Source organism: Amblyomma americanum, chromosome 7 (genome assembly GCF_052857255.1).
Source record: "Amblyomma americanum isolate KBUSLIRL-KWMA chromosome 7, ASM5285725v1, whole genome shotgun sequence".
NCBI lineage: Eukaryota > Metazoa > Arthropoda > Arachnida > Ixodida > Ixodidae > Amblyomma > Amblyomma americanum.
The window spans coordinates 51,588,485-51,616,213 of record NC_135503.1 but is presented as its reverse complement, the minus strand read 5'-3'; the positions used below and the strand labels follow the sequence as shown (position 1 = coordinate 51,616,213).

The 27,729-nt window shown below is 46.4% G+C and overlaps 2 protein-coding genes across 2 annotated transcripts in view; one reads left to right on the top strand and one right to left on the bottom strand.

Moving 5' to 3' along the window:
* LOC144099107 (uncharacterized) overlaps positions 1-11,499 on the top strand; it is a 23,953-nt gene extending 12,454 nt beyond the window's left edge. The window contains exons 7-9 of the mRNA XM_077632195.1: positions 729-781; positions 5,789-5,891; positions 9,267-11,499. Of these exons, the coding sequence (XP_077488321.1) occupies positions 729-781; positions 5,789-5,891; positions 9,267-9,366 (256 nt within the window). The 3' untranslated portion in view covers positions 9,367-11,499. The remainder of the gene's footprint in view (positions 1-728; positions 782-5,788; positions 5,892-9,266) is intronic.
* LOC144099108 (protein phosphatase 1H-like) lies at positions 8,837-27,729 on the bottom strand. Its single transcript, XM_077632196.1, has 9 exons — positions 26,938-27,729; positions 26,652-26,835; positions 26,325-26,587; positions 22,723-22,807; positions 20,775-20,893; positions 18,823-18,886; positions 18,183-18,290; positions 16,059-16,222; positions 8,837-9,977 (listed from the first exon to the last, which is right to left on the bottom strand). The coding sequence occupies exons 1-9, from the start codon at positions 27,180-27,182 to the stop codon at positions 9,509-9,511; spliced, it is 1,701 nt and encodes a 566-aa protein (XP_077488322.1). The 5' UTR covers positions 27,183-27,729; the 3' UTR covers positions 8,837-9,508.

Genomic DNA, 27,729 nt, shown 5'->3' with positions numbered 1-27,729 from the left:
TCTGTGTGAACCCAATAATTTATATACTTTTTAACTGCTGCTTGCAACCAATTAGGACGACAACTCACCGTTCTTCGACCCGTCCCCCTCCTCGACGTAGAGTGGGAAGTCTAGGCTATCCTTCTGATTGGCAGTGCCCAAATGACGTGGGCGCGCGGTGCAGTCCCGACCTGTTTTCTTTATTTTTTTCTGGAGCACCGGCGTGTATGAGTTGAGGGGGAAGAGGAGAGCATCATTTTTAATCGCCGATATCGTCGGTATTAATATAGCTAGCTCAAAAATTTTTTGCGGTGTGCTGACGAGTGATGGAATACGGATCGCTCTTGCGATTTTCCTAACCCCAGTAAATATCAGTTAATGGTCCTTTTAACCACAAAGCGTCCAACTTTGGCCAATGTGACGTCGCCGTGCCGCACGTGCTACGCTCCAGGCAGTAGTCGGAACGGTTCCTCTCTGAGCTGTTGAAAACCGGTGCCGCTTCCGCTTTCCGCCGCGCCAGATGCACACAACAGTCCATCGAGCAATATGGCGACACCCACGAAGCCCTCATTGAAAAGGTCTGAAGGTACCGTTACGGGTCCTAGACTGCAAAGAGATTTCATTTACATTCTATTCCTCTGTATCTTTACGCGGATTGCACTACATAAACACTTTCAATATTATATCGAATGCTTACTGACGTCTTGCGAAGGCGTAGTACCAAAACGAATGTTATCGTATTTTTGCAGCGACTGGGACTCCTTCGACAGCCCCGTACCGACTCAGCGGCGCCGCCAACATGGTAAGCCTCATCGGACAAGTATGCAGTTAGAAGCAATATAAAAGGAAACACTCGATTTGCATGCAGTAAGCGATTGCTCTCCAACATGAGTGATGACCAGTTTTTTTTTCTTGCTCCTGCTACACAGTTCGATTCCTCTTCGTATTGCCCGTACGTGTAAGTACACCCTTTGTCAAAAATGTACAGGCCAGCGGTTTTGCTCTTCGTTTACATAGCGGGGCTCTGATAACTCTGGCACCTCTGCAGCGGCGAGGACGATAGTCCCTCCTAACCTAGAAAGGTTTGGTGTGCTGGCGATCGACGAAGAACGAGCAACACCGCCCGGCTCAGAAGTGACCTTAGCCTCATGTATATATTTGACGAACGCTGCGCGTTCGTCATATTACCGTCATATAGAAAGTTGGACTGCAAGCTCCAATGGCTCTGGCACTGCTGCGCCAAGTGAACACCCTCGCGCGTGGTATTTTTGCAGCTTGCAGATCGATCGTAGCACCGCGCGTAGGGCGGCGACTTGAGAAGACATAGCGCATTATGCGCGCAAAATTAGGGCCTTGGGGGCAGGTGTAAACGTTTACTTTGAAGTTCATGAAGTGCACAAATAGCAGACTGATACATTTTAGGCGAGGAGTTTTCAGCAGCTACAAGTCTTCGCTAAACCCTGACTTAAGCTGTATTTCTACAAGTGGTTCAAATTTTTGAAAGCGATGCGGCAAGCGTTGTTTTGATTTCAGAACTTTCGTGCTATGGTACCTGCTTATACTTCCGACTTCACTCAGCTAGTGTGCTTTAGCCCTGCGGCGGTTTTGCAAATAAGACTTCAAAATGGTAACTTACTGTCACGCCACCCGTGATGGCAAGTTGTGGGAACACTGGTTTTGGTAGCGCCATTTCAGGTCGTCGCTTTCGGTTAGGAACGTCACATCCGGTCCTAGTTCCTTCTGGTTTGGTGACGTCGTTTTTTCGCCGAGTCATGAACATGTCTCCGCATGACCATGCGATACATTTCGTCAAGTGACGTGATACACTCCGACACACCTCCGGTACCCGAGCGTAACAATGCTATCGCATAAAATTCTGGGCACATGATGTCAACACATGTAAAAGCGAAATATGAGGTCTGTCTGGAAAATAAAGAGAATGAGATTGTTTCGCTCTTTGACGATTTTCCTGTGAAAGGGGTGCGGCGAGGGTAGTTACGCTAGTTAAGTTGCTTTGGATTTTAACGCTTTCATGCATGATTGATAAACTGCCGGGTACCATACAGCCTCACCAAGTCGCCTAAAGAAGAATCGCGGGAGGAGATCTAGAGTGAAATTAATGCGTATTGTTTTTTACTCCCGGTCTTATATCATTGCGCTCGACTACTGAGAACGACGTCGCGGGATCGAATCCCGGCCGCGGCATTTCAATGAAAGCGAAATGCTAAGACTGCCGTGCTGCACTCTTAAAAACTGATACTCCCAAAGAGTAAACTGGCTGCTCTACCCTCTTTTGAAGCAGTTCACTCCGCCAAAGTTGGCTAACGAGTAAAATGACTCCGCGGGCAGAGAGTAGACCTGTATGTACATTCCCTCTAAGGGAAAAACGAGTTGGGGGTGGAGGGTGGTTCTCCTTTCCTAGCTTATATAACGCGGAAGAGATATGTGGTCACCTGTACCTCTAGTAAAACATTTCTGTCGCCGATTCCGCTGAATGAAGAGACCTCCTTCTGAGCGGCAGAAAGTGATCCAACTCAGCAAAGGCTCTCAATAAGTACCATTCGGCGAAGGCATGCACTTGCGTACGCAAGTTTGAGAAGAGGCTTTCTTCAAACTGTCGCAGTTTTCGCGATACAATTATAGCTATGCTGTTAAATGAAAAGATTCCAAGCTGTTTGGGGCGCCATTCATGTTTTTGTTAATCTGTTTCAAAACAGCTAGCGACCTTCCGAGGAAAAACGCTTAAAAAATGAGTGATGCTTTGGCTCAAGGAAAACGCCTCCAATAACTCCGCGCAAATCTTCATAATTCGTCGCTAAGCATCACTCTAAATACTTCACACTGCAGCGCTAGTACAGCACGAATGCTCGATGTGAGCGCTGATGAAGATACACTGACAAAAAATACAGTGAACCCTCTAAGAGATCGCCAGTGATCTTCATTCACGAACGGCAAACCTTCTACACACCGTACGCCATGAAACTACTGCCGGATGAATATTTTCTGTGGTTTGCAGCTATTGTCTGGATTGTTCCATCTTTTAGTGAGCCGTATAACCTACAGCATGTGGCAGAGATCTGTGGATTACTGGCCAGTTTGACCACTGTAGTCCGCAAAATGTGCGCAACTAGGAAGCAGCCCAGTGGTAGTCAAAAGCCACTGACCTCCTGGTCTGGATCCCGAGTTCTGTAGTTCGATTTCACGTTCGGCTGCAGTGTTTTTTTCAGTCGATTCCGTATATATCGAACTCGAAGGGGATTGTGAGAAAGTTCTACATATCGATAATTCGAAATACAAAATACGCCTATTAGATGCTTATTGCAAAATTGCGCACATATCGGACAATTTCCGCGGGATCGTGACAAGTGGGAACTTATCGATTTGCTCCTCCAAAGTCCACAAAAAACGAAAGCACAGCTCCACGACCACCGCACTTAATCTGGCAAGAAAAAAGCCCGTGAGCTTAGCTTGCCTCTTCTGCACCACAAAGTTCATTAAGCTGTCCTCAATCTTCATGATGGTATCCAAATGAGGAAGCCCAGTGCCTTCCCTTGCGCCACAACAGCGACGAATGACGCTGAATGCAGATGCCAGTTCAACCGCAGTGCATGGCGGCTGGGTCTCTTCAGCCTGAATCTTCGCCACTGCTCGGGTCCGCTTCCTCGGTATCTATGACGTCAGCCACAATCTCAGCATCAGCACGATCCGCAACGGCTTGCCCGTCGTCGTCGGCACTGACAAAATCTTGTGCTGTTACGCCGTCTGGAACGGCGATTGCGAACGCTGAGAGATCACGGAACTCGCTGTCCAGGCATCCAGCGCCGTTAGTCCTCTGTGTCTATACACCTGTCGTCTGAAGCCACCACACACCCTGCTTTGTGGAAGCAGTTCACGATTGTGTTTTGCTTCACTTCATTCCAGGCACGAGCTAGCATCTGTATGGCTCCGAGGAGGTCCACCTTGAGTTCGATTCACCAGTCACCGTCTGCAACCAGCCTTAAACGCTCTCACTATGCCCTGAACAAGAGGTTGAAGCTTCACCGTTGTATCTGGCAGCAGAAATTTGATGGCGATCTGCTTCAATTGGCAGACGACCGGCAGAACAGTTGTCGAGAAGAAGACAAACCTTGCAGCCCGACTTCTCCAGTTCGGCATTCCACGTTCGGAACCAATCGGTGAGAAGATCGGGTGTCATCGAAGCCTTCTTTTCAAATGCGTATCGAACCGGGAGGCCTTTCGTGTTTTTGAAACAGCGTGGTGACCTGCTTTTGCCGATAACCAGTGGCCGCAGTTTGCATGACACACCCATATTTGCAGCGAGCAAGGTCGAGATGCGCACTTTGCTGTTCTTTCCACCATGACATGCACCACCCATCAGGTACAGCCTTATTTGAGAGCATTTGGCAAAACAATGCTGTCTCATCTGCGCTGAACATTTGCGACGGCGAAAAGCTATCGCAAATCTCTGGCCACTCTTCGGACAGCCACTTCTCCGTGTCAGTGCTGCTGGTCGCCTCTCTGTCACCAGAGAGGGTATTTCCGACGATGCTGTAGCGACTCTTAAAACAACGCTGCCAACTGGTGCCATCAGTGAAGCTCTCTTCTCTGAAGGCTACAGCAAACAATTTAGCTTTCTACATGAGCATCAGGGCCGTCGGCAGGGATTTTTCTGGCACATGTCTCTAAAAACCAGGCGCACAAAGCTTCCTCGACCTTGTCCTAGGTCAGAGCACGCATACGACACGCTCCAGGGTGAATGGATTGCGCTGCCCTTAGCTTCACGTCGGCTTTGTTCTTCAGGATGTACTCCGCGCGTTGCGAAGAATTCCCAACGCATTGGCGCCCAACGACTTTTTCTCGCCGGCCTCAAAAGCGAGAAGAAAACGCACGGCACCACACAAGTCACAGGAGAACTCATATTGGCCTTGCGAACAAAGCGAAAAGAACGACCACCGCACCGTACCGCACCAGTCACATGCCAAAGCAGCACCGACAGCAGTGAAAGCCAAAATGGCCAAAACGTTGGTGACAGCTAGTTGGCGTCACTTGTTTTGGCTACGCCAGCGGGGTACTAGCATGCAGAAATGGGGCGCCTGTGGGCCAGCGGCCAGCACGATTTCCCTCTTCCCAGCCCCTTGCATGCCCCTATGACCATTCCCATTTCCGTTCCCACCCCACAGAGTTCTCATCACGTGGCTCTTACTTGTGCAGCTCCGCACGAAGGTGCCCAAGGCCAGCGCCGCGCAGATGAGATGAGATTTCGGGAAGATCGTGAACTCCATCAGGAGAAGCCTATTTGCAGGGGTCGCAGCGATGGGAAAAGCCCACTTCCAGGGTGTATCGTGTTAGGAGAAGCGCACTTGCGGGGGCGCGCAGTGGCACGGAGTTCTTAATATGGGGTGCATGGAAGCTCGATAAACGCAAAAAAAAAAAAAAGTACTACTTTTGCATGTGATTCCCAAGGAGATTTTACAACTGTTCGATATAGGCAATAATTCTATATATCCGGGATCGACTAAAATGTTTCGTAATAGGAGTATATCCACTCCTCTATAGGGTGTGTACTGCACACTGGCTAGGAATGCGGTGCGAAATATGGGACAAAGGTCTACTCCTGCCAAAGGAGTTTGCAGTACTCTTTTACTTCCACGAGTATGTGCGAGGTTAGTGCACGTTATAAAGAACCACGCACTGCTCTTCACGTGGAAGTTGCTGGCGTGTTCCTTTCCCCGCTTTCTGTGTCAGTCTCACCATTATCACGGCATATACAAAAATCGGCGTGCTGATGAAGCTGGTTCTTCCTGTGCAGGCAGGCGAACGCGGTTCGAGTGGAGCCCACCCAACGAATGGCCGCAGTCGACGGCTGAAATGCTGCAGGCGTCACCGCCGACAGCATCGCTACGCCCCTACAGGTCAGTCATATGTGCACTTCGGAAGTGAATTTGGTAGGGGCGCTGACACTCGTTTGACCGGGACACCCTTATAGAAATGGTCTATAGACAGTCTACAGACTTCCCATAGACTCTATAGCCTTCCTATAGATATTTCTTTTTGTTTATTCTTTCTCTATAGACGAAAGTCTACTAAAAGTGTATGGCCACAAATCTATAGATTATCTATAGATTTGTATTGCGTATAGACTGTTCTCTGGGGTTTGTCTATAAATGGTCTATAGACTGTGTAGACAAGTCTGTGGACAGTTTATAGACTGTCTAAAAAAATTTTTGTAAGGGCACAGTGACTCGAAGCACCTTTACGTGCACTAGCTGATGCGGTGATTATTGAAGCAACGCGATTTGATCATGGACAGCATGGCAAAAAAGATGTAGCACAAATGGGACACGAAAGACATAGGAAGGCACATACAGGACAAGCGCCGCTTTTATTTGAGTTTTAAGACGTTTTTCGAAAACGAACATTTTCCTGTCGCGTGCCCAGAGTGTTTTTTATCGCCAACTTTTCTTACCAACTAGTACGCCTGTTGGTTCGAATGAGAAAGAGAGGACACACACCCATCTAGGAGTCTGTTAAGGATTCTACTCATTGGATCTTCAAGAAACTTGGCATAGTCTCAATGCAGATGGGATAGACGACATTTAAATAACAATAAAGAAAAACTGAAGGAGGGATAGACGGCTAATTGCGGGTGTAGACCTCAGAGCCTCTAAATCATTGGTCCGTGTCTCTCTGCGCCCATCAGTTCATGCAATGAACGTACCTGGTCTCCAAGGTCTGTTATAACTGGCCTCTTTAATGCATGAGACAAAGAACGTTATGCAGCTGTTCCATTCCGGAGCATTGATGTCACCTCTTCGCATCGTACATGTCAACAGTGACCAATCCCCACTATACTCCATGACAACTTTTCGTGGCAATGGAGCGAAAGGTACGTAGCAGAAACACGCCCCCTTTTTTTATGCGGGGGAATGTAGCCCCTGGTTCCAGTTAATCGTTTTTGCTTAACCCGCAGCATCTTGGTAATATTTCGAACATAGCTGCTAGTTTTAAATGCTAGAAAGTCATGGCAAAAAATTTTTTTTACTACAATAGATTTTTAAGCCATGTCCTGTTACAAGAAACTTGCATAGGTGATGCCAGCTACACCTGTGACGGAGAGAGGCAACTGTGCAGGAAGCCACCAGGAGCACAGGTCTGCAGATTAACTACTTGGTGGAGTGACACAGTTACAGGTGCTCCACTCCGATATGGCTTTCTCTTCATTGCCAAGAAAACTTGCTGAGTATAACACCAACCACAGCTGGCATCCGCATTTGTCAGCCCCTCTCTCCACATACTGCGCTTTTATCAACACTGCTTAGAACACGGAGAAGGCCCGAGCATGACCTCTCCCAGAAACCCGTCACTAGAGTCACTAAATAAAGACTTAGAGTACCGTCACTGCAGCACGGCGGTAAGCAGGGGCGGCCATTTTGTTGTTTATCATTGTTGCCAGATTGCCGCTTCGGCGACCTCGCCGCTAACTTTGGCCCGGCCATTTTGTAAACAACGCTGTTAGCCACCCTGCGCTGCAGCGGGGATCGTAGCCGTACGGCATGGAGGAAAGCGCATGAAGCGTTTTCCATCATTCTGCGAGTTGAAACAGCCAACAACACAGCAAAACGGCATCCTCGTATGCTCTTGTGCAGCTGAAATGCTGCGAGGCGCGGGATCCCTGGTCACTGAGTCGGTCACTGGCAGCACTCGCAGCGTCGCAGCACTAGGACTTCCACAGTTGCCCGACTGAAACGCATAAGCCACAAAATGGCAGCCCCCATGAACCGTTGCAGTGCAAATAAATATCACGTGATGCAAACTGACCAATGATCGTGGCGGCGGCACAGAACAATAGGAGAAAAGAGTGCCGGTACTCTAAGTCTTTATTTAGTGACTCTACCCGTCACCACTGTGAGATGGTAGCCATGGTAACGTTGAATGGGAAGGATCCAGTTGGCACGAACTTTCATACTGCCCTCTCGCAGCTGCACGTGATGCTGACATCACCACGACCGAGATATCGCGGTTTGAGCTACTAACAGTTGTCGCTGTAAAAAAAAAAAAAAGGCACAACATAGGCACGCGAGAGCTGCCAGCAAGGGCTCTCTGCCAATGAGGGAGGCTTCACCAATATTACCCAATTCCAGAGCTCGGAAGACAATAGCCAAAAAGTAAACTGGTTTTAAGATGGACTCTCATCGTGATATCTCAAAATGAACTCTCAGGTTTTGGGGCATACAAGACGGGCATACAACTGCTCATGTGTTCCTTCCATGTACAACATATCCAGTGATGATTAGTAACTGTGACCAAGCTGCTCTCTCTCGTAGAATGCACATACAAGCGTGGCAAAAAAAAAAAAGCATGCCTTCAATCGTAGCTCATCGGACCAATCGCTTCGTGCCACAGTGCACGCTTTTGATGTAGATAAGCTAGCATACAGGGCAATGGCAATACTGTTGAAGTACTTTTTAACACCATCCTGGCCAGTAATTTTTTTCTGCCCCAGACCCGAGTGACCTGGCTTACGGCAAGTACCACACAATGCAAAGACAGTCGTCAGAAAGTCAACAATAGCTAAAAGTGCAGGATGCAGCTTGGCCTACAAAGTAGAACAGCACCTAGTTGTGCGCTGCAAGAACTGCGTACAGAAAGAAAGGGACAGGGACAAGGTACAATCATTGTGCTCAGATGCCTTCAGCCTGCGTTGGAAACCTAGACTGTTTCCTTTATTCTAGATGCACATTTTTTTCTTTTTTGTTTCATGTGTGGACTACGCTCAAGGCTCCCATTCTTCCTTTGGGCCAGACTTGGCCCATACTTATCTCCATTATCAGAAATCGTAAAGAGAACAAAGGCATAGTGGCGGTTCAAGCACTCCATTTTATTCTTTCTCTCCTTTCTGTCCAAAAAAAAAAAAAAAACATCACATACATCACATTTGCTTGCTTACGCTGTACACGTCCAGCGGCACCCCCAACCAACCCGTCTCCTCTTGTGCAATTTCTACCTAAGCCCCTGGAATGGAAACAGGGATGCTCGTCGGCAAGCGTGAGGAACAGGGCTCGTTTGCGCATCATGGAAGTATTCTCCCACTATACATATATATATATATATATGCTTCACACACTCTTTACAGACCATAAGAAGAAAAAGAGAATGTCTTTGATCTGAGCCCCCTCACTATAGGCGAGTGCCAAAAGTCCGGAGCAGGGTCCCGAGTAGTTAAAAAGAAAAAAAAAAGGAAAAGAAAAAAGCTGGCCAGTGAGTTGATGCAGCCATGTTACCCACAGGATGGCGTCTTCGGTGGCGCAGCATCAGCAGCAGCAACAGCCACGGCGGCGGCGCGGTCCGGATCCCTTGGCGGGTCGGAGGAAAGTGCAAGTGCCTTGAGGCCCGCGGTGGGCCCCTTTCTTCTTCCAAAGGCGCAACATGCGCACCGAGTGGGCGGCAGGGGAGTGTCTTGCGCGCAGCATGGGGTTGAACAGAGGAGCAGGGGATGACACACACGCGCGATCACAAGAAGGAATAAAACCTAGGAGGCCGCCGCTGATGGTGACGGTGGAGGTGGTGCCGGAGTGGGCACTGACAACGACAATGAAGACGATGGCAGCGGAGACTGGGGCTGCAACTGGGTCTGCAACTGGGGCAGCGACTGGGACAGCAACTGGGGCTGCAACTGGAGCTGAGACTGAAGCTGCGGCTGCTGCTGAGGCTGCTGCTGTGGCTGCGGCTCAGGCTGCGCTGGGGGCTGCTGCTGGGGCTGCTGCTGTAGCTGCTGCTGTGGCTGCGGCTGTGGCTGCTGCTGTGGCTGCTGTTCTGGCTGCGGCTGTGGACGCGTGCTGGCTATCCAAGCACGGTGCTCATCTTGATAGCCCCTCAGCGGAATGACGAACACGCTGATGTCGTCAATGGTGGCCGCCCGGTTGTCGGCCGTCCGCCAGCTTCGCTCCTTCAGCTTTCCCCGGGAATGCATCACCAAGTCCTGAGCGGCGGAGATGTACCTGCACCACACGCCGCCACAGTGTGCGTTGTGCTCAGTGTGTGCTCTCCCTCTGTCGCAGTTCACCTTCTCCACAGCTGAGGCTGCGGTCTTGGGCAGCGCAACCGACGCCACACTGATCATGATTACGATGATGATGATGATGATGACAACGCAAATCAGCTGACACACACGACGGGAAGGGGGGTAAAAAGTGCCCAGTTGGGCCGGCCCACATGTTTTATCTCCAAAGCCACCCCCAATTAAACAGCGACTGCTCCATGTTGTACGCTCAAAATGTCGCATGTGCAATCGTCTCGCCAGCAAAGGCGGCGACAACCATATTTACATGCAAACAAAACAAGGCTTGTTCCCTGGATTGCATCATGCATGAGGCTGCTTGCTTGCTCCGAAGACAGTGCCCTTGACGTGATATGTAACCTCTGCCACTTTGGCCGCATTTTCTGCAGCAGGTGACAGTTAACACACCTTGGAATTGGTCGATTTCTTACTTGAAACATGCAAGCGCCTCAACGATGCATAGTGTGCATTAGCACAATACACAGACTTGGCGCTCACACTGTCCATTCACTTCAGTTTAGTGCAATTATTTTTAACTCTGTAAAGGATGCTAATTACAGAAAATGTATATTCTGGATGTTACAAAGGCTTTTTCTTTGCTATCAACTTCATTCTGTACCATGCCTCAAATTTTGTAAGTTATTTCCGTCCACCACTGATTTAAAAATTTAAGCCTTGAGTCTCAGGTAAAATAAGGCAAGTGTGACAGTATGTTTCCTTTGTTACTGCAGAGATGACAAAGGTTTAACTTTGTGTGTAAGGAAGTGACACTTCTTTCTGGTGTAATTTCAGTTACACAGGACAATCTGGTTAGCTATAACATTGCCTCTACTCCCTTCCAGCAAATTGCAAGCAGCTGAAATTCAGTCAGCATCTATGGCATGAGCAGTTTTTCGGGCAAACGCCTCTACTTACACTGTAACTCGCAACACGTCAACTTCCCTCAAGCTTACTCACTGTACAAAGCCTGGCTTGCCTACTTGAACATAGTAAAAAAGTCCCCCCGTCATGCTAATCTAAAAAAGGCCTTTCGGATGCATTCACTTTCTCCAAAGCCAGTCACTGCTCATCATATGTAGTAGGTAGACCTGAGAAAGCTTTCAAGACAGACCCCCAGATGGCTGCACGTGAGACAGCAGGAGACGCATTATGCATGTACAGAATAACTCGTGCTGAGCAAACTGGCCTGTAGTATCTGTCAAATTACTCGCTCGCTGATCAAGTTTAATGGCCGCTCATATCAATGAAGGTACTGCTCTCAGTGCATCAGCGCGCCTTCGGTTTTGCTGCACAAGGATGAGATTGGCTACCTCAACTTGTACCCCGCAGTGGCGAGCCAGTTAGCGCATGTGTATAAATAACAGACGCAAATTTTTCTGCCGTTTTGTTGCTCCCGTCTCGGGTGAATAAACTGTTGCTGCGTTTTTCTTCGGGAAAAATAAAAAAAAACTGGTAGTCTGTGCTCTCTTCCCAGTTGCCTGGTGTCTCCTCCGGCTACTCCCATGTCCCCTCTCTCCCACTCCTGCTTGAGAAGACAGCCTTACTGCCAAAACCTAGCAAGGAAAATGACAGCGTCCGCGATATCAACACTTGATGTCGGGAGAGGATGGATGACACAGACCGGTTGGGAACACATAAAAGAAGAGGAAGCCAAGCGGAATGCATCCTTGCGCCTTGTGTGAGCAACCGAGGCACACTTTTTGCCCTTTGTCTAATAGTACTTCATCCAACCTAAGAGCACAGCGCTTGTACGGAGCCAAGAATTATCGCAGGATGCTGCCTTCAAAGTGCAACGAAGTTAGTTAGCTGTAGAGTTACCTGGTTGTGAACATAATCCGCAGTTATATTTCTTCGACAGTGTCGGCGAAGTTAGGGTTGCTGACCTTACGTAACTAAGTCACTTTCCAGCTACTCCATGCAAGGTGCACCACTATCACAAGTTATGCATTTATCGACTTGTAACACAAGTGATGAGTTGTTCCTCGAGCTTTTTAAAAAAGGCTGTTATTTTGTCTTCACAGCTCTTTGTATTTTAGGGGGCACAGAAATAGGATACGGAAGTTTTATGACTGACAGAAAGGTGGAAAGTGGAAGTGCCAGCGATGAGCCAGAATGTACCGAGTAAAGGAAAACACTTTCTTGTAAGCTACTCATAAGCAAGCCCACAGAGTTCAGGTGTCATAATGCAGTATCATAAGGTGCTCGTTACGGTAGTTCCACATAGCTGAGGCAGGGGCGAACATTCAGTCCAGCAATAACTTCTTTTCACACATTCCTACACTTCCTTGGAGAAAAGTTATCAAGGTTATCTCCCAATGCAAACGGAGCTCTTTAGAAAGGAGGGGGCAGAAGGGCAGGCAAGCTTTGTCACAGCACTTTCCCTTTATTTTCCTATCCTTTGTACTGTTCTCAAGTCAAACCTCCTTAAAGGGACTTGTAAATGCATACATGCACAGTGAACTACTATACAGTTTTCCACTCTATGCATGATGGCAACTTCCGACAGCATATTGAATGGCTGTGTGTTGTGAAATGTATGCACTAAATTACAGTGCTTCGTGTTGCCTGGAGCAGTTCCTTTAGAGCAAGGCAAGAATTACGTGACAGAAATCACAAAGAAAGAAAAGCCTGATAAGCGCGAAAAAGAACGCTACATTGGCCTGCCAGGTTGTAGCATGTGGCTCACTAAAGGTCACAAATTTGATTGCCATAGTGTGAAATACGAATTCATTCTCTGAATAGCAGACTACTAAGAAAAAAAAAAAAAGAAAGAAAGCTTTTTTGCACCAAGCGAACAGAGAGGTAACAGTAAGGGGCCCGAACAATTTGACTGCGCAAAAGCAATGAAATTGCTAGGATAAAAGTTTATGGCACCTCTAACAGAGAAAGTTGAAGCAAAGATTCATTACTATAAATGTACTGTCAGGACACAGTTTATTTTTTATCTCAGGCCTTTAATGGCACTCTTGCTGGCTAATGCCTATTATGTGTCTAAAGTTCTGCGTGACTTCACACCAAAGCAAATATACAATGCACAGAGGTGAGGTGGATAATGCGAAGGCAAGAGGACAGGCACTGTCCCACACTTATTTCAGCCATTTAATCCTTTCACTTGCTCACTAGACTCCTAAGGTACGAAGAGGGCATTTTGGTGTTCGTCGAGCCAGGCCCGCTATCCTTTTCAGAATCTACGACACTTAACAATCTTGAAATCATTAGCCTTAGGCCAACCACGCAGTAAGACTGCACAAAGGGGGAACTCCACAAGCACGAGCAGGCAGTTGACCGAGGTTGTGTATATATATGAAAAAAAAAAAAGACTTCAAAGGGCAAAGATTGTAAGGGCTCAGCTGTGCTTCCAGCCTGCATGTCAAGTAGTGGCTCCGCCAATGAACAGTGTCTGGTCCATTGTCTCCTGCTATAAGGCAACCACTTCTCCTACCTTCTTTGCTCTCATTTTCCTTTTGTATGCGCATTTATTTTATATTTCTTTCTCTCTCTCGCTTTCTTCCTTCCAGTTTGTCAGTGTGTATTTCTTAGGGTCAGGGTGCAACACAAGTGCCCGCCTGTTTCGAAGGAGCAGCCACAGGCACCATCACTGTCGTCGTTACCACCTAAGCCTATGTGACACTAACTGCGTCTCGCCAGAAGATGGGAGTTTCCCTTCCAGTGTTTCCCTGCCTCCATGCCTTAGGTTAAAGTCAGTTAAAACAGTGGCATTGTGCCCGTGAAGCTTTGCTCCCCTCCATCACAAATTTTCTGGAATCTCCATTGTCACAGTACTTTCGCTGGTCAATCTATACGATATTCCAACTGTTTTTCTTTTCCAGGCCCAGAGGTTGGTGGTGGGGGGAGGGGGTCAACCGATACAATATTTTGAACAATATACGAGTGAATTGCTGCGGCCACCATGGTTCCTACAGAGTTGAATTGAGCTGCTAGTAGTGGGATGGGTTTCCGTTGAATGGTGGAGGTGGTACAGTGTTCACTCACGTATGGGTTTATCTGTTTTTATTTTTTTTATTTCCCCCTACATAGCACTCTCTAAACTCGGCGGTTGACCAGTACATGAATGATGGCCACACCATGCCGCATATGCACCTCCAAACACAGAAACAGAAAGGGGAGAGCGATGCCAATGATTCTAAAGCAGAAGGCCTTACTTTCTGGTCACCTTTGAGAATTCACCAGCAGCTGCGGCCACTGTAAGCTGCACAATGGTTTCGGCACCCTTCCTTTTCCAAGAGAACTGTGCAGAGGATTCTCAGAGAAGGCCAATGTGAAGATGACCACGCAGCCCTGTCATGTTGTCAAGTCGTGCTAACCATGGTCTTATTGTAAAAACAAAACTTGCCGTTTCACAGCCGAGCGGCGAATCAAGTTTCCCAAACATTGATGACCATTCTCGGTAGCTGTCAACTCACATGCAGAGTCGTAAATAAATTGCACGGCAGCGTGCGAGTTCAACATTACCAAAAAGCGCCAGATACTGGGGAAAGCGGCGAAAATACATTTTCGCTTGAAATAACAATATCAAGCTCTTAACACACCCATGCATGATTACCGCCATTAGCAAAGATTACCTATGCTTCGGTGTCCGCCAAACTTTATAAACAGAGTGGGGTGGGGTCCCAAAAAAGTACTAAAAATAGAAATGCGCAGCCCATGAGCATTAGCAGAGTGAAATGAAGTGTTTATGCCTGGCACGTCCCATTGCGCATTCCTTGAGACAGTGTTGAATTCATGCTCAGCACAGAAATGTGCAGTCTTTGGTGGCAAGTTTATATCACTGCGCCACTGCATCTTCATTATGTGACACTCTGCGCCAGTCACCCTAACTGCATGCTGGCAACTTTTGCTGGTCAATCTATATGACATTCCAACTGTTTTCCTTTTTTCCAAGCCCAGAGGTTGGGGAGAGGTAAAGGGGGTGGGGTAAACCTACACAATGTATCGACCAATATGCGAGTAAATACGGTAACATCCTGGCTGACAACCATGATGTGAGGAATTAATGAGGGGCAGGGAAGAATGAGTGCTTTCCTAGCAAGAAAACTGGCAGCTTCCACGGCATGTGAAAAAAGGAAAGGCGAACCGAAGCAAACATAGTTGTCTTGGTTGTGTGCAATATGTCAGGCAGCACAATCCACGAAGCAAGCCGTGCAATTTCTCAAATGCAACAATTTGCAGCTCAGCAGCATGGGGAATTAACCTTGCAATGATGGGGGAAATAACAAACAGCTAATAGCACTGTTATAATGTGTGAAACACTAGGATGATACGGTCCCCAACGTTCTTGCCCACTGTTGCGTTGAAGAATGGCACAAGGATGAAATATCCATTTTTCTTTTTTGTAAATGTATTGTCTCTGTCATTATAAAGCAGCTACTAAAAAAAATAAACTGAAACTAATAAAAAATTCTTTTTGCATGTGTTTTCGTTGCAGTTTCCTTCTACATTCCAACACATTTTTAGAGCTGAGCCATTACGTTCTAGCCATTCTATCACACTGTGGATAGAAAAGGAATGCACTGCATGAGAAGGCAAACCGAGGAGGGTATGGCAGATTGCCAGCTGGGCAGATGAGATTGGAAAGTTAACTGGATCTGAATAGGCAAGACCTTTGTCGTGCAGTGAATGTAGTTGTTCTGACGATGATGATCCTTAAATTCATAACTGTGTTGCAATTGACGACACTGCTGTACTCGCAGCACTGGTAGTATAATTCTGTGCAGATCAGCTGAGTCTAGTCTGTGAGCCAATGGTACAACACATGGAACCTTCTAAAGCACTTAGATTTACTTCTCGTGCCCAACTTTATCAGGTTGCTGTAGGGCCATTTAGCAGCAACAACAGAAATGCAGTCATGATAAAGAACACCGTTCATCGCAAAGCAATCTGCTGGATGCTGCACCATGTGAATTGTCGCACAAAGTGATCACTTGAGTATATATGGCATTAGGGCTCCAGTGGACCTGCAATCACTCTGGTGTGTGCTGCTGATCAAAGTGTGTCGGCCTACCTGAACTTGTAGCGCTGAGTATCACTTGCTGGGAAGTGGTCGAGTGATTTGAGCACAATCTGGGCTGCCTTATCATTGGGCAGCACGTCCCAGAGACCATCCGTGCCCATGACGAGCACGTCACCATCGGTGAGCTCCTCCGAACAGACGTCGAAGACTCGAACCTGCAACAGATCAAATTATGTGACTGAGCTGGTGCTAACTTACCACTTATGCCTAAGCAAGAAATTGTGTCTGGAAGCGCTTGCCTCCGAAGGCTTGATAAAGCAGTGAAACCTCAAACCAGCAACACCGGCCACGCTGCACTGTCATGGCATCAGGTCTAGTTGATGAACAAAATTACATTAAGCTACCATCTTTATTCCCCTGCAGTTCCCGACCGACTCCCCCTGAGTCATTTCCGCAGCTTCCTTATTTCTAAGCCCAACAGTGAAAGAGCCGCTTACCACCTTGGTCCTGTGCGGTGCTCATGTGCGGAGCCGCCAGACAACACATTACCAACTGTTTAGCCTCGGAACCTTTTCTTAGTACGCAGAAATGTAAACCACGATAGGCAAGAAATGACATGGCTAAAGCTTACCATGACCTGTCAACAAAGGTCTGCACCAATGTTACAGGGTGCGCGAATCAAGTCGGAACTGACCGTGTTCATTGCTCAAATCCTCAATAAATACAATGGACTCTTTTTCCTGCATAAATACCTTTCACCTTTTCTGTTTACTGGCTGGAAAAAGCAGGAAAGGATGAGGTTATAATCTTAGAATTATGGTGGTCAAAAGCAAATAGACAATCTTTGCACGCTGTCGCTACAATAACAATGCAATGGTGATGGAAGCCTTAGGCAGAGGGCAACGTCTGCACTTCCAGTTCATTTGATAAGAAGACAAAGGTAAGCCCAGTTCACAAGTGCGAATGAACCTTCACTCTTCTGCACAAAAAGATGGAAGAACTGGTGGCATGACAGAAGGCTGAAAAAAAAAAAAAAGTTTTCTTTTAAGGAGAACCGTTCTCCTTATATAAAACATAGCAACAGGTCAGCCTGTAACCCAAAGAAGTGAACACGCTGTACCCAAGCTAGCGGCATGCTTTCTGCAGCACTCACTGGGTGTAACTAGGCCTAGCTCACTTAACGTCAAAGCCACAGCAAACGGCGCTTTGAAAAAAGCCACTGCCAATCATAAGAGGTCTAATTCTGTTACTGGTACACTACAAACGCAATAATATCTCAATTAAAGCTAGGGTAAAGTTGATTTCTGTGTTCCTTCATGGGATAAGTGTCATATGGAAAATAAACATGCTGGACTGAAGGCCACCCTCGAGCACACTCCACATTCACCTCATCACGCAGTTTTACAGCACTAGCGCTGTTAGCAGGTCATCAAGGACACGCAGTTGACCCGGCTTCATGCACGAAAAGCGATCGTGGCAGTGCCATTTGGAGAAGCGCCACTTGCACGGGCACAACGCGCAGTTTGGTACAGTAGAATCTTACCGATACGGACATGGTTGATACATATTTTGTGATGATACAAATTCGTAAAATTCTCCAGCCGTAGCGCATTGTGCACAATGTGCGGAATTCCGGATGTTCCAAAACCTCTCCCGCGCGACTCGGGATGATATGATTGAGCAAGCTGCGAACGCACTTTTGAGCACTAAGCGCTGCCCGTGCATAATCAAAGGCACGCTGCGATTGCCAGTCGCGCTGTACTCACCGCAAGTAGCGAGCTGTGGCCGCACGGTCGCGAATAAATCTCATCAACAATAAATAGATTTGCTTGAATGGATTTTCTATGCTTGTGCATATGAATTTTGTTCCGTTTGAATGATACATAATTTCAGAAGATACAAATTTGTTCCTGGCCCCGTGAGATTCTTATCCGATACCAAGATTACACTGTAATTGAATGTTCCGCTGAACGGGAATTGGATAAATGTGAACGACACTGCTCTACCTTTGCATGGGATTTGAGAAGAGACATTTGAACAGTTCGATACATGTCACATGTTACACTGCTAATACTGCACCGCTGAGCTCACTCTGTTCATGCCTGAATTGGCAGACTGATCTGGCTGACCCGACAGGCTAATCTGGAGCAAGCAGCCAATTCACTGGAGGCTTACCTCAGGCTCGGGGGTCAGGAATGGTTTGATGTCAACGTTGCTGCTTTGAGCCTTGAGATCATGGTCTCCAAAACCTCGTGTCACTCCGATTGTTGCCAAAACTCGACTCTGTCAAGGATACCAAAGGCACGAGCTCACACCAACCCTATGTTTACTAGCCCGACTCGAAAACATGCACGCAATGCAATAGGCCATGAATTCAAGAAGTGGCATGCACTGCCTGCCACAAAGCTGGCCAAATAAACCAAAATTTCAATAGTATTGCTTTAAGGTGATGTTAAAATTTAAGGAAGAACACAAAAATCAATAAACCATCTCTGACTCTCCTTCAGCAGCAAAGTTCAGTAAGACTTTCCTTTGTCGGTACTGCCGTGAACACAACGCAGAAAACAATGCTGACCATAGATTCTAATAACCCCAATGCATCAAGATTCAAAAAGTTTACCTGCAAGCATAAGGCAAGCAAACCTTACTGCTCTTTCACTTCCCCTTCAAACACAATTTGAAAGACATCCCTAGAGTGGAAACAAGCTTTTAGGTCTAGGCCTTGCAGCTACTCAAGTTGTACGCTCTCCCTAAATGAGCAACATATAAGAGGTTGACAAACGTTGAAAGGCATCATAAAAAGAGAATCACTCACTCGTTTGCCCTCTCCGTAAATGAGTGGAAAGCGAAGGTCCTCGGGTGTCACTGTCCTGTAGGCCCTGCACATTGAGGATCAGAACAGCATGCTTCACTACTACATGTATTGTTGGTAACTTTACAGCAAGGATAACAGACCTGCCGACTGAATTTGTGTGAACTGCCCAAAGCTGTGCACATCTAATTCTTGACAGAGTGTTTCCTTCTTTGGAATGGCACATGGACCACAGATTTGAAATCGCCTATACCTGGTAGACAATTTATAACTGAATTTCTTCCCTCATGCTGTTTCAGTTTTGGTTTCAGTAGCTGATCAATGGCTATGATGGGTCAAAGTTCAGTTCAGGTTGTGTACAGTATAAAAGAACTCTGATATAATATAACTTTTATGCTGGCCTGTTATAGGAGACAAAATGATGACCAACGAAGAAGCAGCTGCTATACTGCTGTTTATGTCCACCTCACGTGATCTGAACTGAACACTGACATCACAGCCACTGTTGGCTGTTGAAACCAAAACTGAAACATGAGAGAAAAACTGAATTTCTAAATTATCCACTGGATGTAGGCAAATTCCAAGTACTAATTAATGCTTATTATTGGCTTAAGTATTATTACAAAGAAAGAACACACGACCAAAATTATAAACAATAACAAGCTCAAGTATCAACCACACTCTTTCTTTTCAGTGGCAAAGGCATAAGCAACATTAAGTTCAGGCAGATTGCAATATGGCACTGCACACCAACTTCTGCACACTGCGACCATGTGCTTGTTGCAGAACATGACAAGATGAAAAGTACGGAACTGAAGCCTTTCAGAAGTTATCAGAATTGTGCAAGAAAGCCACATGTACAATAGGCTTTTTATAAGTTGTTCTGCATAGACATGGGCTGCTCTGAGGTGGGTAATTTGAAAACTGAATCAACACATTTCAAAAACTCTCTCGGACAAACGTCTCCCTGTTCTGAAAGCCCATCTTGCCAAATAGTACAGCTGTGAAGAGATTACACACTGGATGCAGGTTTTTTGCAACATTAAATCTATACTGCCCATGAATCTTATCCTGTACAGAACCCTTCTGGTTCAATCAATCAGCACTGCTGCCTTAGGCTGCCACAAAGCACCGGAATGAACAATGAGAAGAAAAACGATTCCAGGGACTCATCCAGGCCACATAAATTACCTAAAACGACTTGCCGTAACCGAGTGAGGTACTGAGAAAATGCTTGCACTAACAGCAAAGTGCTTTTTACACTGCCAACACTCATGAAATGGAATGGCATTTATGTATCAGAAATATACTGGATGGTTAAGTTTGCCTACTGGCAAGGTGTGAAACATGCCACAGCTGCTTCGAGCAGTCAAACTAATCCCCTGCTGTTGGGCCAAGCAACTAGAAAGATAACTGCTTCCCTGCATTTTCCACACCTGCCCACACCTGTGCTGAAAAATTTTTATCATGAGAAAATCTGTTTTGCATTTTTGTTTGAAATTTAAAATTTGTGGTACACATTGGGGTGTTGCCTTCCTATTGAAGCACAATGTGGGAGGTTTGCGTTTCACACCTGCAAGTGCTGCTTGTGCGTGCACTTTTATTAGCACTTTTTTTATGTAATCTTACGAAGCTTTTTCTCACGTCTGCATCGATGGGTACCACAATTGCTTGCACAACGAACACACACGCATAATAAACATATACCCTGCATTACTCATTGAAACTTGGAAAAAGTTTAATTCACCAGTACAAATTTTAAATAAATGCATCTTTTAAATTAGCGCCATTCTTTTTGTCAAAAATAAAAAGTGCGCTCATTAGGCAAGTAAATATCGCCCTTTCCTCCTCTGTTCATTCTCACTCTGTGACTGTAACTAAAATGGCTTTGAGGCACCGCTGTCTTACTAGCTGAACCGCCCAAACCCAAATGCCCGAAAAGGGTGGCAGCTCACCATCCAGTCATGAAGGCATCCCGACAGAGCAGGCGCTTGCCCAGGTCAGCTCGCACGGGACGTCGCACAAACTCCAGGTGGGTGAACTCGCTGCCCAGCAGCTCGGGACACTGCATACCCTGCAAAAACACCAACATGGCAAGTGTGACTAGCGAATGTTGCCTTCCAACAATATGCTGGACACATTTACCAGAGCCATCACATATTGAAACTCCCCACACATTGGTCAGGGCTTGAACAGATCGCAGACATGATGAACGAACAGAAAGCTTGAAAACACTGGAAGCTGTGGCTTGGGACATCAATCAATCAATCAATCACGCGCAGCCAATCTTCCTTTCTCACATGACTACTCTGCGCATGTGTCTCTCCCACATCGCCTACTCCTGTCCACTGGATGAAAAAAAAAACTGCAAGCTTTTAGCATGCATATGTGGTCCGTGTTGGCAATAGGTGCATGCAGCAGCTGCAAGCGCAAGCCTGCCATCCTGTACATGTAGTTGGTGCCCCGTGGAGATGGATCAAGCCGGCAGTGTTCCTAAATACGCGTTTTCAACCATTTTTTTTTGTGCAGAAGATGAATTCTCACACTCTTCCATGAAGGCGCCACAAACAACTTCGCTCTATACAACTGCCTCGGGCTCCTCCCAAAAAAAATTTCTGGTTATGTGCCTGGCTGGGGAGCTTCCTTTGAGGGGCATTTACTGCTCTGTTCTTGAGTTTTATCCCACGATAGTAGTTGAACCAGGTAGGCACGATTGTCAGCTGCACTAACTGCTCGACTAAACAATGCGAACAGCTGTGGGTTTGATCACATGATGTAGCTTCAGAGAGAAAGTGTGTGTACAAAAGAAAGTGATAAAAAGTAAGCACACTTAAACATCACTGGCTCTGGCTACAAGCTAAAACTGTGGAATGAAGCTGCGTGATGCGGAACAAGAAGAATGGAGATGGGTGCCTGCCAACATCTTAGTGGCACTAGAAAAATAAAGTTATTTGGTGATTGGACTTGGAGATGATACGAGATGAAAGCAATGGTACTAGTAAAAGTAAAAAAAAGGAGAAATAAAGACACAAAATGGGATATACATATTGATTATGATTCCTTACAGCAGCATATCATATGTGCGTGATGTGGAGGAAGTTAATCTTTCTCGTTTCTAGCTCTGTGACACCAGACAAAAATTCACAATTCTTCTGAGCTAAGTGGCACGATGTCTAAAAATGCGAGAGAGAACAGCAACCAATTTAATACCTTAAGAAACAAATTTCCGTGATGCAAAACATTGTGCTGCCTATATGCCATAGTGATCACATGAGAACAAAGGTAAGACATCTGCAGCTCAAAAACAACTTCCATAGAGAAGTGTACATTAAAGAGGGGAGCGGTTGCACAAAAGTAAATACAACAGAATATAATATAATGAGCAGAGTAGTTTGAAAATATTGCTATTTATACAGTGTTAGCAATTGCATTCTTGAATAAACAAGCAGTCATTCTTTATTAAACCAGCATGGGTTGTCAGCTCACACAATCCAGGGTACTGCTGATCTAGTCGAGCACGAGAAAAAAAAATGCAATTAAATTTTGAGCACACAAAAATTAATTTTCAATCTGTGCACCGTCGTCCCGTACCTCACCTGCCACAGCCATTGGGTATGTGTTGCTGCTAGGGTTAAAATTGGTTGGTTTTTTTGGGGAAAGGAAATGGCGCAGTACCTGCCTCATATATCCTTGGACACCTGAACTGCACCATACAGGAAGGAATAAAAGAGAGAGAGAAAGAAGAAAGAGGAGCTGTAGTGGAGGGCTCCAGAATAATTTCGACCACCTGAGGATCTTTAATACAGCACACAGGCGCCTTAGCGTTTTACCTCCATAAAAACGCAGCTGCAGCAGTCGGGTTCGAACCCGGGAACTCCGGATCAGTGGCCGGTTAAAACTCACCAAGTGTTTGATTCGTGACCTCTCTGTTTCAGGCGTGAAATCACAGGACATCGGGATCACCTGCTCTCCACGACAGATGATGGCCCTGCACACAGTATGCGCATACACACAGACCATTCGTAACAGTGGCAGAACAGCAAGTTTCAGAGGACGAGGATACACAAGGATAGAAGAATAATAAAACTCTGCTTTTTGGCATAACCTGATGGTGCCGCAGGCGCTTCAAGCAAGCCACAGCTGCTGGCCCACTTGCTAGTGGCATCTAGTGACTGGAAAGAGCTCTGACAAACTGCTCATAAACATATAATTTTTTTTATTAGGCTAGCTGTTGCCAACAGGCACTTAATTGACACTGTGGGACACACAGACACATTTAAAAAAGTGTGGTAGTCTCTTTTGATACAATTCTGATATCTGCAAGAAAAGAATGTACAGAAGTAAAAAGATTTACATGGTATGCAGAGACAAATGACTGAATAATTTACTGTGAAATGTATGTGCCAATCTGGCAGCACCTGATGACACAAACAGAGACATTCCCTTACTGACTGAGTTTTTGGGTGCCAATAGATTGGCACCCAAAAACTAGTTAACCCAAGGTGGTGAAACATCATATACATGATGTTTCACCACCTTGAGTCAAAGATTAAAAAAAAAAGTGGTCAGCCACAGCTAGATGAAACCAACAAAGTATTGTTTGATGTCATGTGCTGCTCCACAGAGTATTTTTATATTCTGCTTAAACAGTTAACTGAGATGATTTGTGAAAAGTGTTTATTACTGACTTTAGGAGAAAGTGGATTTCGTTTATGTTGTAGAAGGGGTTCAGAAACAACATTCATTTTTTTTTTTTGTGCCTCTTGCGCAGCCCTTCCTTTCAATACTTAAAATATCCCGCTAAATATTCTTGCTTGATAGCTGCTATGTGGTGCAACAGTAAGTGGTATAACAATGCCTGAAACATGCTCTAGTAGTTTGAACCAAACAGGAGAAGTGTTGTGTCCCGGGGCCAAATACATGTTGGTTACCACAAGTAAACTGCAGAGAAGGGCTTTTGGTTAATTTTTTCAATATTGGGGGTTTTCAATTGCACCTAAAGTGCAGTACACAAGTTGTCTTTGCAGCCTGTCTTCTACCTGCCACTCCCATAAAGCACAATCAAGGTAACGACTCTAAAAAAAAACTTGCTAAAACTGCTGCCTGTCACTCGCATTGCTTCAGTTATACAAGATACAGAGGTGGGCAAAACATGCGTCTTCAGATTCACGTCCAAGTTGGAAATGTGCATGATAAAGAAAGCATTCCAGTCTTCCCCATGCACTCCAGTGTAACTGCACTGACATAGGTGGTGCGGGCGGAGCACTGTTCTCAATTTTTTTTATCACTCAGCTTGACAAATGTAACTCCACTGAGGCCGTGTTGCCTATGGTGGTGTGAACAGGGCGCTTTAGTTTTGTTTCTTTTTAGACTGCCCAATCCAACCTATGTCACCGCACTTATTCAAAAACAAGTTTTTCAGATGAATCCAAAAACAACAGTTGCCATTCGACAGCCAGTGGTTGGAGCACAGACACAGAGTCACCGTTGTGTATGCAAGTATTCCCTACAATTTTCGGTCTCAAAATGCATGCAATAAGGTTGTTTTTGGTCGGCCAAAAAAAAAGTAATAAAAGTATACAATTTTCAAAGATGCCATGCCAGGAAAAAAAAGCCCCCTTAACCCTAAGTTAAAAAAAAAAAAATAGGGCAGTGTGCAAACCACACAATGGGCTGGGGAAAAAGGATGACAAGACAAAGGCCTACAATGCTGTCACATCATGTGCTCGGTCCATTGGCTACTTTGTGCAATGCTTAAAACAAACTGCATGAGCTCATCTAGCTATCCCTAACTTCTGAGAAGACACATTGTCATTCACAGAAATGACAATGCTATTAATCGTAACATTGCTGATTGAGAACAGGTGTAAAGCACATATATAGTTACAGCAAGAGCCGAAACGAAAACATGCCAGATATCTGCTAATTCAGGTTAAAAGGGTAACTGCTGGAAATCTTGTAATTAAAAAAATTGTGTGCATATGCATGCTTATACTGCATGCAGAATATCCTGGCTTAGATTACCCGCATTCTTCCGATTCCGTCTGCTGTTCAGACCAGATGAAGCGTAGATTACGTCTTCCTCTTAAAAAAAAAAAAAAATGCCCCGACACCAGCAAAAAACTAAGCAGTTTTTACCTTCGCTATTTCCAGCATATGCAGTATCCTCTCTACAGATTTACATACTGCGCACTGTGTACTTCACTGCATTTTGACATAACCTATAAAAAATCAATAACCCTGTGCATGGAACCATATATCAATTCTGCATTTAAAATGAATTTCTCAGAGACGTCTTCAGAACAGCATTCATTATGGTAAGTTGTGATTACATGTTGTACTGCCTATGAGGTCTTTCATCTCTCTTACAACCCAGAAATACTCCAAACTACACATGCCAGTATAGTATAACTTCGTTTTGGCATTCAATTCATGTTTGTTAGCTCACTTGATGTCGAGCCACTCCAGTTACCCCTGAAAAATGTCAGCCCATGATCACCATTTAAATGCAGCAGTAAGGAAGAAGACGCAGCTGTTGATTATCCAATTTTTAACATTTACAATTGATTCACGGAAACCGAAGCACACTGACAATCCGCATGCTATGAGAAATGACCAATACACAGGAGTATGCACACGGTGCTGAGCTATGCTCTCATACTGGGTCACGGGAAGTTTCCTAATCGCAAAGACCATCTCTCTATACAGTATAAACTCTCAAGATTAACTGGATCTTTCAATCCACGTGCCCTGAGATGGCAAATTATATGACATTTGGCTGCTCAGTTTTAAAGGAACGAAACTGATGGACAGCTTGAGAAAAGGACATCATGCCAATGTGCACTGGCTTCATATCTCAAGTCACCACATGACCAATTAGCTTAAAAGCTAGTATTCAACAAGGAGGATATGTCTGTCGTGTCCAAAAAATTGAAAGTATAAAAATTAAGCAGTAGAATACCAGTGCCTGAAATGGAGCTTTTAAAAAGTCTGTTCTGCTAAGCAAAACAATTAATCTGCTCAACAATCATGTCTTGCACACTTTAGTGGAGAGATTTTCGTGAGGATTTATCTGGTGATTCTAAACAGTCCAGTGCCTCACACTACGTCACATCACCCCAGCAAAGTATTCACCGAGTTAAACAGCACAGCTGCTGTAAATCTGCTCCAAACTATGCACCGTCAAAAGGCACTGCTAAATATGAAGTGACACGACAGGTGACTTCCCAGTGACCACTGTGCTTCATTGGCCGCCAATAAAAACAGTGCATTATGCATTCACTGCACAGCCCACTTCTAACGCTTCCCCCACACAAAATCTAATAGCAGGGCTTCTGTTTATGAGGAACCGTAGAGCTTTGGAGTTGGAAAACAGTGCGGCACTTGAATAGGAACCGCGTGGAATAGTCTCATAAACAGCTGGGCTGCTTTACAGCTGGTCGCCAGTGGGTCAACATTTGATCGCGAGCAGCAGGTGCAAAGAGACAAGGCACCGGTCCTCGTACCTGCTGTCACCGGCGTTGGCCAGGTACAGCTTTCCGAGGATAAACAGCGCCACGAGCACGGTACAGCCGCCCGTCATCTTGTAGTGCTTCTTGTCGCGCGCGATCTGCTGGTCCATGTCCCAAAAGGCAGTCTCCAGGGCGCCGATCACGAGGCTGTCGGCGGTGATCTTGCGGTCGCCGAATGGCAGGAATCCGCCTTCGGGCGCCGCCGGCACACCACCGCCGTCCGGCACTAGCAGCTCCATCACGCTCATCAGCTTGTCCTACAAGCCCGGGAGAATCACAAGACGTGTGGCTTACGGCCTGGTACCTGCAGCTGCATCTCACCTGCAGCACCCGCTGGAGCACGTTTGACGCGGCCACGGCCACTCCGGACCCGGCGTGGCCATCGAAGAGCGCGAAGTAGACCCACGGCAGCTCCGCGCCGTCGCCGTGTGCCCCGCGCCGCACAGCACCGCGGTACACGGCAGCCTGGTCCTCGTTGCGCAGGCTCTTGCCTGCATTGATGGTCCTGCACCGGCAGCAGCGACCACCCCCAGCGCGGAATGAATGGGCGCACTGGATCAAACCCCCCCGCCATCTGCCCTCCCCTCCCGCCTCCCGCGATGCTCACTCTGCATATCCAGCGTTCCACGGAATCTTGCTCACATCCCTGGGCACGATGATGGGCCGGATGACATGGTCGGCCGACACTTGCACTTCGTCGTCGGTGGTCAGCTGAAGGAAGCTAGGCCTCGTGTACTTGAACTTGAGTGGCAGCTTGTCACCGTCGCCGGGTGCTTCGCCGTCCCTCACCGCTGGCAGGGCGTCGAGGCCGCCCACCACGTTGTACAGGGCATTCTTGACCCGAGTGAACATGCTGGTCGGCGACCGAGCCTCTAACGGCGCCTACTGCATCGGAAAACCGATCGCGGGTTGTTCTAAAACATGCTGCTGAGAATCGCTGCCATGCTGCAAGCTGGCGTGTGCGGAAGTGACGCCAGCCAGATTTCCACGTGATGTAAACACAGGGGCAGCTCTCCGGACCACTTGACAGGAGGCAGCGATCAGAGATTGCGGCGAGCTAGATTAGTTACGCAGGCGTAGTGTGGGCAGTGTAGTGGATTACTAGCGGTGGTATAGGTAGTAGCAGCAAGCTTTGCTACTTTTACTTGAATGAACTGATCGCCAGCGATAGACAACTGCTTCAACTACTGGCTAGGCCGGAATCTGACCAGCAATACGCATTATGTAACCACGCTGAACAATTTCAACCCCCATTGTGATTGGCCAAAAGCGATTAATGCTTTTCTAGTGGCGGTGCCGCTAATGCCACTTGATCCCATTAAATAATCGCCCACGTTCAACACAGGAACTATGCCACTCCACAACAAGCTTGCATATTTCTTCCATCTATTGTATTTAC